Source organism: Somniosus microcephalus, chromosome 14, assembly GCF_052327205.1.
Source record: "Somniosus microcephalus isolate GS21.2 chromosome 14, FLI_Smic_1.0, whole genome shotgun sequence".
Taxonomy (NCBI): domain Eukaryota; kingdom Metazoa; phylum Chordata; class Chondrichthyes; order Squaliformes; family Somniosidae; genus Somniosus; species Somniosus microcephalus.
The window spans coordinates 111,526,679-111,540,134 of NC_141000.1; the positions used below are offsets into that span (position 1 = coordinate 111,526,679).

General features: G+C 51.5%; 1 protein-coding gene across 1 annotated transcript in view; it reads right to left on the reverse strand.

Annotated features, from left to right (window-relative positions):
* Positions 1 to 13,456, reverse strand: part of LOC147107845 (cell adhesion molecule DSCAM) — a 745,787-nt gene that overhangs the window by 272,511 nt on the left and 459,820 nt on the right. Inside the window, exons 4-5 of the mRNA XM_086007196.1 lie at positions 3,033 to 3,179; positions 946 to 1,224 (exon numbers count right to left, since the gene is read on the reverse strand). Of these exons, the coding sequence (XP_085863322.1) occupies positions 946 to 1,224; positions 3,033 to 3,179 (426 nt within the window). The remainder of the gene's footprint in view (positions 1 to 945; positions 1,225 to 3,032; positions 3,180 to 13,456) is intronic.

Here is a 13,456-nt window from a genome sequence, read left to right on the forward strand (position 1 = left end):
GGCCACAGATCCAGGCGTCCCTGTTGCATGGCAACAGGTGCAGGAACCCCGGTTACATGGCCACAGATCCAGGAACCCCGGTTACACGGCCACTAATATGAAGTAAAACTTACCTGAACCTACTCCTGAATTTTGCCGGTTAAAAGAGATTTCCGATTATTTAGGTGCCGGTAAAAAGAGAGTTTCCTGTAAAATGCTAGTAATCAGTAATGGTGACCATATAACAATCAGATTGTCTTATAAAACACCATCTGGTTCACTAAATGTCCTTTAGGGAAGGAAATCCGCTGTCCTCGCCCAGTATGTGACTCCAGACCCACAGCAATGTGGTTGACCCTTAACTGCCCTCTGAAATGGAAGTCACGCATTGTACCAAACCGCTACGACAAAAAGTCAGTGTGGGAGCACTTTCCCCACACGGACTGCGGCGGTTCAACAAGGCGGCTCGCCACCACCTTCTCAAGGGCAATTAGGGACGGGTAATAAATGCTGGCCTTGCCGGCGATGCCCACATCCTGTGATTGAATAAATAAAGGGACAAAAAAAACAAATGCGCATTTTTGTTGTGGCTGTATTGAGTTGACAGATTGATCTCAAGTCATAATTGGTTTCGGGTTGTCACTCAAGCATTGACACTTGCGCACGGTTCCAGGCCAGTCAGACCGAGTGCCCATTTCAGAATTCAGAATTGATGCTCCAGGCAACAATATTCCTCACCTTTTCGAGGATCGTGCCTTTAAATTGAACATGTTGCCTGGAAATGGAATTGCACTGGCCTTGGGCAGCAGAGGACTGGCTATACTGCGAATGTGCGGACTGGTAATGTCACACACGACAAGAAGCACTGGGAGCAGCGTGATAGGGATTCTCTTGGGTCAGCAAGCATCTCTTAAACTGACGAAGCAGTCAGTATCTGCAAGGGGGGGGGGTGCGTTGGTCACTTACGTTTTACATTCAGACGCCCGACAACCTCTGCGCTCCCAAAGCTGTTCCACACCTCGCAGATGTAGCTTCCGGTGTCTGCCGGGGCCGCCTTCACAATGAGCAGTCCGGTGACCGTCTGCCTGAACCTGCTGTCCCGTTGCAGGGGGGCGTTGTCTTTCACCCAGCGATATTTCGGCGCAGGCTGCCCAGAGGCTTTACAAGGCAATTCGACCGGTTGATCCGCCGTGACCACCCGGTGGCTGAATCCGTCCAGCACGGTCGGAGCCGAGTTAGCAGGATCTGCGGAGAAAGCCACCTCCAGATTTTACAAATGACATTACGCTCACACGGTCGAATAACAGCAACTGAAAGCTTGCTTCAAATTTCCACTCAAAATTAGGCAAAGTGAGGGGACTGCTGCTAGAAATAACGAAGCTGCCGGCAGTGCCGTGCTATCCCTCCCTTCCTCTCCCGCAGGTGCTGACCTCTGCTGGGTGGAGGAGACCCATAAAGCTAAGGCCTTCCAGCAACTTGGCTTAACGTCGCATCTGTAGGATAGTGTTCCCAACAATTCAGCATTCCCTCATTGTTGCAGGGTAGTGTCAGCCTAGATTATGGGGAACAATCTATGGTTTAGTGCACCAGGCACGGAGCTTCATGAAGGGATCTGAATGCACAGGTCAACCATTAAATAATGGGGTGCCAGCTTTGAGTCGGCGGACTAAATCGTCCTAGAGTGTGGCTTCCACCCCCCCCCGCCCCCACCCCCACCCCCCGCCAGCCCCCATCCCCCGTACAAACCCTTTGACTCAGAGGCAAAGGTGTGACCAACTGAATCAGGCTAGTGCGCCTATTTCTAAAAAGAAAACAATTGCAAATGTTGTAGCTCAAACAGAATCATGGAATCATACAGCACAGAAGGAGGCCATTCAGCCCATGGTGCCTGTGCTAGCTCTTTGAAAGAGCTCCCCAATTAGTCCCACTCCCCCGCTCTTTCCCCAGAGCCTTGCAAACTTTTCCTTTTCAAGTATTGATCCAATTCCCTTTTGAAAGTTACGAATGAATCTACTTCCATCACTGTTTCAGGCAGCGCATTCCAAATCGCCGCGTAAAATAAATTCTCTTCATCGCCCTTCTGGTGCTTTTGCTAATTATCTTAAATCTGGGTCCTCTGTTTTCCGATCCCCGCCCCCCCAGCCAGTGGAAATGGTTTCTCCCTATTTACTCTATCAAAACCCCTCGTAATTTTCAACGCTTCTCTTAAATCTCCCCTTAACCTTCTCTGTTCTAAGAAGAACAATCCCAGCGTTTCTCGTTTCGTGATGTAACTGAAGCCCCTCATCCCCGGTACCATTCTGGTAAACCTCTTCTGCACCCTCTCCAAGGTCTTGACCTGAAAAATAAAAAATGCTGGAAACACGAAGCAGGTCAGTCAGCATCTGTAGAGTGAAAAGGCGAATTAACGTTTTAGGTGTAACACTTCATCAGACCCATCAGTCCTGGCGGAGAGCTATATGTGACTGACCTGCTGTGTATTACATAGACTTGTACAGCACAGATACAGGCCATGTGGCCCAACAGGTCTATGTCTACAGGTTTATGCTCCACACGAGCCTCCTCCCACCTTACTTCATCTCACCCTGTCACCATATCCTTCTATCCCTTTCTCCCTCATGTACTTATCTAGCTTTCTCTTAAATGCATCTACGCTAATCGTCTCAACCACTCCAAGTGGTAACAAGTTCCACATTCTCACTACTCTCTCCTGAATTCCTTATTGGATTTATTAGCGACGATCTTATATTGATGGCCCCTTGTTTTGGACTCCCCCCACAAGTGGAAACACCTTCTCTATGTCTAACCTATCGAACCCCTTCATGATTTGAAAGACCCCTATCAGGTCACCTCTCAGTCTTCTCTTTTCTAGTCTGTTCAGTCTTTCCCGATAGTTAGAACCTCTCAGTTCTGGTATCATCTTTGTAAATCTTTTTTTAGCACTTTCTCCGGTGTCCTTTCAGCACTTTGTGTTTGCTTTTGCTGGATCATAGAATCATACAACACAGAAGGAGGTCATTTGGCCCATGGGGCCACACGAGGGAGAGGCGTACCTGACACGAACAGCCTGGCGCTGTTGCTCTGCCGCGTTTCGCCGGTGTATCTGTGCCGTGTGATACAGCGGTAATTGTACAAGCCATCCTCATTCTGTACATCTAGTATATACAAGGCTCCGGTAGGCGTGATGTGGAATCTAGATCCTGAAAAACAGAATGATTCGAGACACGATGAATTCTTTTCCTGCTACGCTCATTACGAAACAATATCACTTATGTTGGAGAGACTGAAAAGGAAAGCTCAATAAAATACTGAGTTGATATTTTAAAATTTTTATTGCATGACAATTGGTTGAGTCATTTTTATTCGATAAGTCATTTCAGCCGGGCTTTGTTTGATTTTAGTTTGTGCAAACCAGTTTTATTTTGATTAAATTTGTTGGATATGGCTTTTATCGAATTATTAAAATTTATTCCGATGGGCTCTTGCTATTAAGAAGAAACTAGTGTAAATTCTGTGTGGCTGTAATCCTGGAGCAGAGACTCACACGATGGGATCATGGGTCACGGATAGTTCACTTAACATTATCGGGGAGATTTCGGGACCCGGCCTTCTGTCCCGGGCTTGGCTCAGCTGCCTAAGTGAAGACCGTTTCCTCTGGTTGAGGGGGTCACTGGAGAGAGGCCACCAACTAAGAGAATAGACATCAGAAGAAATGACAGAGAGTTGTGAGAGCATTGACTACCTTGCACTGGTAGTAGTTCAGGCAGAGACCATTGCATCTAAAAAGGAAAAGAAATAGACCAGCATTTGAAGGAGAGGAAGATAGCTGGCGATGGGGCGAGAAGGAGGTAGTGGGGCTAGATTTGGATTGCTCTAGGCAAGAGCCAGCACAGACAACGTAGGTCAATTGGCTCCTTACGTGTAATCAGTTGATATGATTCTAACATTTGCCCAATGCTGTATTGATACAATGACTGTGATGAGCTAATAGAGAAAATAATCCGCCTGCTTTGGAAACCGAAACAAACATTGACATTGCATCAAAATTCAAATGAGGGGAGAGGGAAAAAGAGGAACCATATTCAAACCAAAATACAAGCAACCCATCATCGATACAGATACCTCAAAAATAACAGGGCTTATTGAAAACAACTCCAGCATGTGCCACGTTTGACTCCACCAGTCCCAATTCACAGTGTCATGCAATATTGTTGAAATATTGGTGGTAACATCGAATAATGCGCTCTACAGGAACCTCACACCTGGTTACAACCTCCTATAGTGCAGGGATAAGTGAGAAGAAAGAAAAAGTCTCCCTCTGCTATTCCCACAAATCACATGCATGAATAAAATAATGAAGAGCCAATCAATGGTTAACATGCTTGCAATGTCATCGCTGTGGCTCAGTGGGCAGTGCCCTCGCCTCAGAGTCAGAAGGTTGTGGGTTCAATTCTCGTTCCAGAGACTTGAGCATAAAAATCTAGGCTGGCACTCCAGGTTCTGTCGTTCAGTTATGATGTGAAACCGAGGCCCTATCTGCCCTCTCAGGTGGAAATAAAAGATCCCAGGGCACTATTTCGAAGAAGAGCAGGGGAAATCTCCCCGGTGTCTTGGCCGATATTTATCCCGCAATCAACCTCACTAAATCTGGTCCTTATCACATTGCTGTTTGTGGGAGCTTGCTGTGTGAAATTTGGCTGCTGCGTTTCCTACATTACAACAGCGACTACACTTCAAAAGTACTTCATTGGCTGTAAAGCACTTTGGGATGTCCGGTGGTCATGAAATGCGCTATATAAGCGCAAGTCTTTCTTTAACACAGATAAGGGACATTCGAAAATGCAGACCCAGGCTTTCAGGCTCACTTTCCATGCCAGTTAATAAATTGCTCTCGCATCACCAGAACTCAAAGCAAACTGACTGCATAGCAACCACCTCATTGGAACTTTAGTATCTCTAAGTGACTATAAATGTCAAGTAACTCTCAAAATTTATTCCTAATCATTAACTATTGCATGAGAAGCAAGGTGCATGAGTCCCAGTCTGGTATATTTCTACCAGTGTTTAGAGGTACATTTTGAAGAATGAAACATTTAATTTAAATGCCGTTTGGCACATTGGATAGCTCACTTCATTGCGTCACAGCCCATCGTGCAATAGAGACAAGGAAGGTCCGAAAGTTGATCTTTGGTGTGTGATAGGTGACCTCAGTTAGCAACCTCAGCTAAGCAGTGGCCAGGGCTCATGCTAATGTTTGCTATCCAGCAACCCCGTTAAGAAGCTTTTGTGTGTGTGGTTATTGGGCAATAACAGAGTCGGATTTGACTGTGATGGTTGCCATGACCAAATAATCTGCTGACGTACAGAAGTGCTGCCAGTTCCCAAGGAACTAATGTGTGGGTCGACACCTGAAACGTCAACCTGTCTGCTCTGTCCACAGATGCTGGCTGACCTGCTGAGTGTTTCCAGCATCTTCTTGGGCTTCTTTTTTTGCTCTGAATTTATAAATTGGATATGGTAGCCTAGCGGTTATGGTGCTGGGCTTGCAATTTGAGTGGTCGCAAAGTTCAAATCCTGTCAATAGCAAGTTGCAAAATTGATTCTAATAAACCTGTGGTCTAGCAGCTAAAAATATATATACTGTATATGTACATAAATTGGACAGCAAGGGGAAAAAGTAGGAAATAATTGCTCTTTAAAAATAAATACACTGTTCTGGGGGCTGTATGAAATCCTTGGTTTTAAGGGTTCTGTTTGCAAAGTAAAACATTACATTTAATGCGATTGGAATTGTATTAAATGTCTCTAAGTGGAAGCAGGTGAAAATATGGCTGAAACACAGACCTGCCATTAGGAGATGCTTTGCTGCAAGACTCCATTATTTAGGACATGTTTTACCCTGACAACAAAATTACCCACTGGAACTGAATCCCGATAACCTGTACTACAACGTAATTTAACGAGTTAGCCAGACAATCCAATAAATAAAATCAAACTGACATGCTAAACAATTTTTCCTCCCCTCTATCATTGCTAACTGCTTCTATTAGCCAGCCAGGGCCTAGTAGCAAGTAAATGAATCCTGAGCCTCAGAAATAGTTTATTTACATTTCGCACAGTCTCACACAAGTAAGGAGACGAGCTTTGAAATGGTTTGACTTTGGTCCCCGGAGTTTCGGTGTAGATTAAACAATTAAGTGTTACGTAACTCAATGATCCTGTGGAATATATATAAGATCTGGCTGATTAAGTCTCTGAAAGGTCAAGTCAACCTGACACAGAAGATGTCACATATGTTTTACATATAAGATATGCTCAGCAGCCATAACTACTGGAATTCAAAGAGACTAATAGAAGCAGTCAAGGATTATATGCGATTGGCTTGCTCAAAGACAGCAGTTTAAATGATGAAAAGACCGAGTGAAATGCATGTTCCACACTGAGTATACAGAGGGAGCTGTTGGTATGTCTCATTTCCCTCAGTTAAAGTTTTAGCTGGCTCACTCTCAAATAATACACTTCAGGCTTAAATTGGAAAACACGTATATAAATGTGGAGAACCAGAAAAGACTACTGCAGGCCACTTGACTGGTTCCAAAGCTCAGGGCCAGATAGATATTGGGTCACAGAAAGCTGCTGCTCACAGTCTGAGGGTCAGTTTGAGGAGGATAGCTCCATGTCATTGATAAATGATGCACTGACTCTCGTAATCAATTGTGGATTCTCCCGTCCTATAGACTCGTTCTGGGCTACGGTTACATGGGCGTGCCCCAATACATTGCCAAGAGGCTATATTTTCATGTCTAAGCCTACAGAACAACTGCCAGGAGGCTGTAGGGAGGAAAAATTGGGTTGCTTTGTGCCTCCCGCAAAGCCTCTGGCGCCCAGGCGTGGCTCCGCTAACGGCTCCTGCGAGATTCAGTGGGAGGCTAGCGGCTGCGGTAGCTGGTAGCGCCCCGTGGCGCTGTGCCTCCGGTGATGACATCATCGGCGTGCACAGTGCCTGATCGCACCCCGGCTGCAAACTTTGGCTGCGCCCCCTGACCTATCGCCGGACGATATGTCCGACAGGGTCAGGGGGGCGTTTTTGCAGCCGCGGCGGCAGTAGTTAAAGGGGCAGGTGTCGGGCGACCATTTTTTTTCTGCCAGCCTGCCAGCACCCGCCCCCTTTCCCTCTTTTATTCGGGGCGCCGGCCGCGATCGCTCAGTCTGGCTCTCCTCTTGAGTGCCGGGCTGCTTTCCCAGCACCCCCGCTCCCCGGTGGTCCAGCAGGGCCTCGGTGCACGCAGCTCTGGGCCCCCCCTTTAATCAGGGGAGGGAGGCCTGCAGTACTACGTGCCGACACGTGTGGCGCTGTTGCCCATAGTGCCGCGATATTCAATGGCAGCGCCCCAGGAAGGAGGAGGATCACTTCCAGTAGCGTCCTGCCTCCTGCTTGGGGCGCTGCCACTGATTTTACGGTGCAGGGGCAGTAACTTTTTTGGGGTGCTAAAAGTAACGCCCTGGCAAAGTTAGCGTCTCAAAGGGGGTGCCACCGAATTTTTCCCCCTATGTCTTTGGGGATCAGCACAGCCCAGGCCAATCCTGTTACCACTCAACCTCCATATGTGCGCATTTTCAGCAGAGATTACTAAACAGCGACTAAGACTGTGAAGCATCGCTGATTTATTTCCCTTCCCTAACCCTGGCTGTTTGCAGCTACCCGAATGTCACCCAGCCTGACATCATATAAGTTGGCATTGACCGGGGATTGAACCCAGGGCCTGTTTGGTGTGTTAAACATCAGCTTCTCATTAACCCGTGTGGTACCTAACCTCAAATTGCCCATCCTAGTATCAACATCCCTCCACTGTAGAACCACACCTGTAACATTTGCATGTTGAATTGTCATTGGCCTGCAGGCATCTGTAAGGAATACCTTGTTGAGATACCGCGGCAAACGTGGGAGTCGAGACCAGAGCTAATAAAACACAACTGCTTTTATTCTACCTCATGGCAAAGAGGAACTGGAAAAGCCCGCGCATCCACTTAAATACTCCCCAGACAGGAAGTGCTCCCGGCAGCCTTTCCCTGCGGGAAACAAGTTGCTGGAGGAAAGGGCCCCCGGCTGGGGGCGTCTGCTTAAACTGTCTGTGCCGCCGTGAGCGGATTATGTCCAGTGGTGGCGTGTCGCCACAGAGCTCCCCCCAGAATCCGCTTAGGAGGAGTGGACAAGTTGTGACGGTGGTCTGATGGTTCTGCCGCAGCGGCTCTGAGTGGTCGCCGGTCTAGTTGGTGGGGCCGGGCGGTTCGCCGCCGGCTGTGCTGGCTTGCTGGCGGGACGGCCTCTAGTTGGAGGCCGGGCCACGGGGACCTGTTCCCCTGGTTCCGTGTGTGCTGGTTTGAGCCGGTCGATGGAGACTGTGTCGATCCTGTCGCCGAGTCGCAGCTTGAAGACCTTGTCCCCGGTTTGTAGTACCTCGTACGGTCCATCGTACGGGGGTCGCAGGGGCCCGCGGTGCGCGTCGTGTCGCACGAAGACGAAGCGCGCCTGCTGTAAATTTGGTGGGATGTGAGGTGCGAGTTCGCCGTGTCGGTTGACCGGAAGTGGGGCGAACTGCTGAGCGGAAGAGAAAGAATTGAGCCGCTGCTGTTCGGCCGACCAAGGCGTGGTAGCCTCCGGAAGGAATTCGCCTGGGACGCGCAGCGGTTGTCCGTAGACTAACTCCGCTGCCGAGGACTGGAGGTCTTCCTTGACCGCGGTGCGTAGGCCTAGTAGCACCCATGGTAGGTGGTCAGTCCAGGTACTGTCCTGCAGGCCGGCGCGGAGTGAGGCCTTGAGTGACCTGTGGAAGCGTTCACAAAGCCCATTGGCCTGCGGGTGGTACGCCGTGGTTCGGTGGAGCGTCACCCCGAGGTTGCGTGCTGTGGCCGTCCAGAGTTCGGAGGTGAACTGGGCGCCTCTATCAGAGGTTATGTCGGCCGGTACGCCGAACCTCGCAACCCAGGTGTTAACGAACGCCCTGGCGATGTCGGCTGTGGTGGTGGAGGTCAACGGCACTGCCTCAGGCCAGCGTGTGTAGCGGTCGACCATCGTGAGGAGATAAGTTTGGCCTTGCGATGGCGGCAGAGGACCGACGCTGTCGACGTGTACGTGGTCGAAGCGGCGGCTGGGTACCTCGAAGTCTCCCAGGGTGCTTTTGTGTGCAGCTGTACCTTAGCCCTTTGGCAGGCGAGGCAGGAGGTGGCCCAAGTCCGAACATCTCTGCTGAGGCCGCGCCAGACGAAGCGCTGGGAGAGGAGTTTGACGGATGCGCGGGAACCCGGGTGGGAGAGCCCGTGGAGCGCGTTGAAGATGCGGCGGCGCCAGGTTGCAGGGACGACCGGCCTGGGTTGGCCGAGTGAGACGTCGCAAGTGACTGCCGTGGCTTCGGGCCCGTGCGTGACCTTGGCTAGGCGTAGCCCTGGCAGGCTGGTAGCCGCCGAGAGGAGGTCTGGGTCCGTGAGCTGGGCCGCTGCTAGTTGCGCGTAGTCGACCGCGAGATGATTCACGCAGATGGTGGGACGGGAAACGCAGTCGGCGACAATGTTGTCTCTACCGGAGACGTGCTGGATGTCCGTAGTAAACTCGGACACGGCCGCGAGCTGGCGTTGCTGCCTAGCGGACCAGGGTTCAGTGTGCTTGGCCATCGCGTATGTGAGCGGCTTGTGGTCCACGTGCGCGGTGAAGGGGCGGCCTTCCAGGAGGAACCTGAAATGGACCGACAGGTGGAGCGCGAGAAGCTCGCGGTCGAAAGTGGAGTATTTGACCTCCGGTGTGCGCAGTTGGTGGCTGTAGAAGGCAAGTGGCTGCCACGCGCCATTGACCCACTGCTCGAACACGGCGCTGACCGCGTGGTCGGAGGCGTCGGTGGTGAGCGCGACCCGGGCATCGGCCCTCGGGTGCGCGAGCAGGGTGGCGTCGGCGAGCGCGTTTTTGGTGGCGTCGAAGGCGGCTGACGTGTCAGTGGTCCAGGCTATGTCCATCTTGCCGGATTTACCTTGGAGGGAGTTGTGTAGGGGCTTCATGAGGGCTGCAGCTCTGGGGATGAACCTGTTGTAGAAGTTCACCATCCCGAGGAACTCCTGGAGGCCCTTGATGGTTGTGGGGCGGGGGAATTGCTGGACGGCCTGCACCTTGTTGGGCAGGGGGACGGCCCCAGCAGGGGTGTTGTGGTGACCGAGGAAATCGATCTCGGTTAGGCCGAATTGGCACTTCGCCGGGCTGAGGATGAGCCCGTGTTGGGCTAGGCGCCCGAACGGGGTGCGAAGGTGTTCGAGGTGTTCCTGTTTGGAGGAGCTGGCCACGAGAATGTCGTTTAGATAGACGAATAGGAAGTTCAGGTCCCGGAGGACTGAGTCCATAAGGCGCTGGAAAGCCTGGGCTGCATTCTTGAGGCCGAAGGGCATCCTCAGGAACTCGAACAGGCCGAATGGGGTGATGACGGTCGTTTTGGGGATGTCCGCGGGGTGTACGGGGACTTGGTGGTAACCGCACACAAGGTCGACCTTGGAAAAGGCGGTTCGTCCAGCCAGTCGGGCCGAGAAGTCCTGGATGTGTGGCACCGAGTATCGGTCGGGGGTGGTGGCGTCGTTGAGGCGGCGGTAGTCCCCGCAAGGGCGCCAGCCTCCGCCGGGCTTGGGGGCGATGTGGAGGGGCGAGGCCCAAGGGCTGCTGGAGCGGCGAATGATGCCGAGTTGTTCCATGGTGGTGAACTCGGCCCGCGCGATTTCCAGCTTGGCCGGGTTGAGTCTGCGGGCGTGGGCAGAAACTGGGGGGCCGGTGGTGGGGATATAGTGCTCCACACCGTGTTTGGCGGCTTTGGCCGAAAAGGTCGGGTTAGTGAGGGCGGGAAACTCGGCTAGGAGTGCCGAGTAGTCGTCCGTGGCTCTGGCGAGGCAGTAGGTCGTCAGGCCGGCCGAACGGGCCGGGGTGAATGCGCCGGGGATGGGGGCCATAGTGTTGATGTCGACAAGGCGGTGCCTCGGAATGTCAACAAGGAGGCCGTGGGCACGTAGGAAGTTGGCGCCGATGAGTGGGCAGAGGACCTTGGCTGTGAGGAACTCCCAGTGGTAGCGGCGGCCCGCGAGGTCGAGCGTGACCATGCGGGTGCCATATGTGCGGATGTCAGAGCCATTGGCTGCGGCCAGCGTGATACCCCGTGTGCCGCGTTGGATTTCGAGGGCGGAGGCGGGGGTGATGCTGTGCTGGGCCCCTGTGTCGCACAGAAATCGGCTGTTGGTTCTGTCGTCAGTGACGTACAGTAGAGGCCCCTTTTGCCCCGCGGCCATCGCGGGGGCCGGTGTGGGGGGGGGGGTTTGAAAGTACATGGTGGCGTGCAGCATTGGGCCCTAGTGCCAAAACGGGTGTGGTAGTAGCAGTGACCCAGAGTGGTAGGGCAGTCGGGCCTAGTGGGCCGGGAAGACCGCGTGGTCGTTGCCGTGAGGTCGGGCGCGACGTCGCGAGCGGACTGTGCAGAGAGCAGCCGGTCGGCCTTTTCGCTTATGTCATTCAGGTCCGTGGAGCCAGACTCCACAATGAGCGGGCGGATGCTGGCGGGGAGCTGCCGAATGAAAAGCGTGCGAAAGAGGGCGCTGGTGTTTTTGTCGTCCGAGAGGGACAGCATGTGGGAAAGCAGATCCGAGGGTGAAGCGTCACCAAGGCCGGGGAGGTCAAGGAGTTGGCAGTTGCACTGGTAAGAGGACGTTTGAAATTTTTTAAGGAGCGCAGCCTTCAGATGTTCGTACTTGCTTTCCGGTGGTGGATCCTGCAGCGCTGCCCAAACCTTGGGGACTGTGGCGTAGGTGAGAGAGGAGACGAGGTAGTCGTACTTTGTGGCGTCGACTGTACTGTGTTTCAGCCGGAATCTGGACTCAACTTGAACAAACCAGGCTTCGGCCAGGTTCTCCCAAAAGTCCAGTAGTTTAACCGTGGCTGCGTTTGTATCCGCCATGCTAGCTTAGGATTCGTCCTGAGCGTCGGGGTCACCAGTGTTGAGATACCGCGGCAAACGTGGGAGTCGAGACCAGAGCTAGTAAAACACAACTGCTTTTATTCTACCTCATGGCAAAGAGGAACTGGAAAAGCCCGCGCATCCACTTAAATACTCCCCAGACAGGAAGTGCTCCCGGCAGCCTGTCCCTGCGGGAAACAAGTTGCTGGAGGAAAGGGCCCCCGGCTGGGGGCGTCTGCTTAAACTGTCCGTGCCGCCGTGAGCGGATTATGTCCAGTGGTGGCGTGTCGCCACAACCTATTATATTCACATGTGATCACATGCTGAGTTGTCATTGGCCTGCAGGCATCTGTAAGGACTGCTATTGTTTAGAAGACCAAGTAGGGGTCCGGACTACATCTTGTCCACACGGTGTTGTATTGATTGAGAAAGCTTAGAGACCTGATGCTTCATTAAAAGAGTTTAAACTGTAATACTTCGTTGTCCTGCAATTTATTACTTTTGTACAAAGTGTGCAAAACAAGACAACACCCTTCACAAAAACCTTCCATTTTTCATTTATTTCTGTTTTTCTCTGTAGATTCCTTTGTGCTAAAGGCCATTTCATGACTGAGATGGGCAGGCAGGACAACCCTCTCTGGGTCTCTGCCCATGCTGCTCAGTAAGTAGCTCCAGTGGGAGCAGATCACTGGGGATGAAGAGTCACATCTTCTGGAGGTCCAAAAGCAGTTTATAGCTAATTAAATAGTGTGTAAGTGTGTGTGTGTGTGTTTAATGGGCCAGTAATTCCGGTCCCAACGTGTGAGTACGGACGGGGTACTCACGTGTGGGCCCGTTGGAAGTGCCGGATTTCAGCATGCACAGCGCATGCGCGGGAAACCGGCATTTCCTCCAAGGGTTTCAGAGGTCCAACGTGTGCGCGCAGGACTCTGCGTGCACGTGTTGAACTTCCTTCTTTTTGACAGGTTTGCGCGTGTGCAAGGGCCTGAACTTTTTACACATATAAAAAGGAGGCGTAAGGACTGGATTCTTGAAGGTACGTGGTCTATTATTTAAAATTATTACATTTTTTCCACAGCTTCATTGTTTTTAAGGACTTTACAGTAAGGTAAGTTTATTTTTAGACCCGATTTCTTAAAAAATTATTTTTTTCAAAAATTTTATTAATTGTTTAAAATAGTTTTTTTTAAAGTTATTTATAGTTTATTTAACTATTGGGATGTTTTTTAAAATTTTATTTATAGTTTAACTAGTCTTTTGGGCGCCCGTACTTTTCATGAGTTTGACAGTTCTTACTGTCAAATGAAGTTTCCCCTCCCCTGATTGGCTGCACAGTGCTCACCTGATCCCAGCCGGCACATCGCATTAACTACGCCGCTGGATCAGGCAAGCACAGCGCGCCGACATCTGAACCGGGCCAGTGACAGGAATTCCAAGCAGGCCCAGGCTTCAGATGTCGGCGCGCCGGGTGAGTGCACATCGGGGGCTTGCACGCGCGGCAAGCA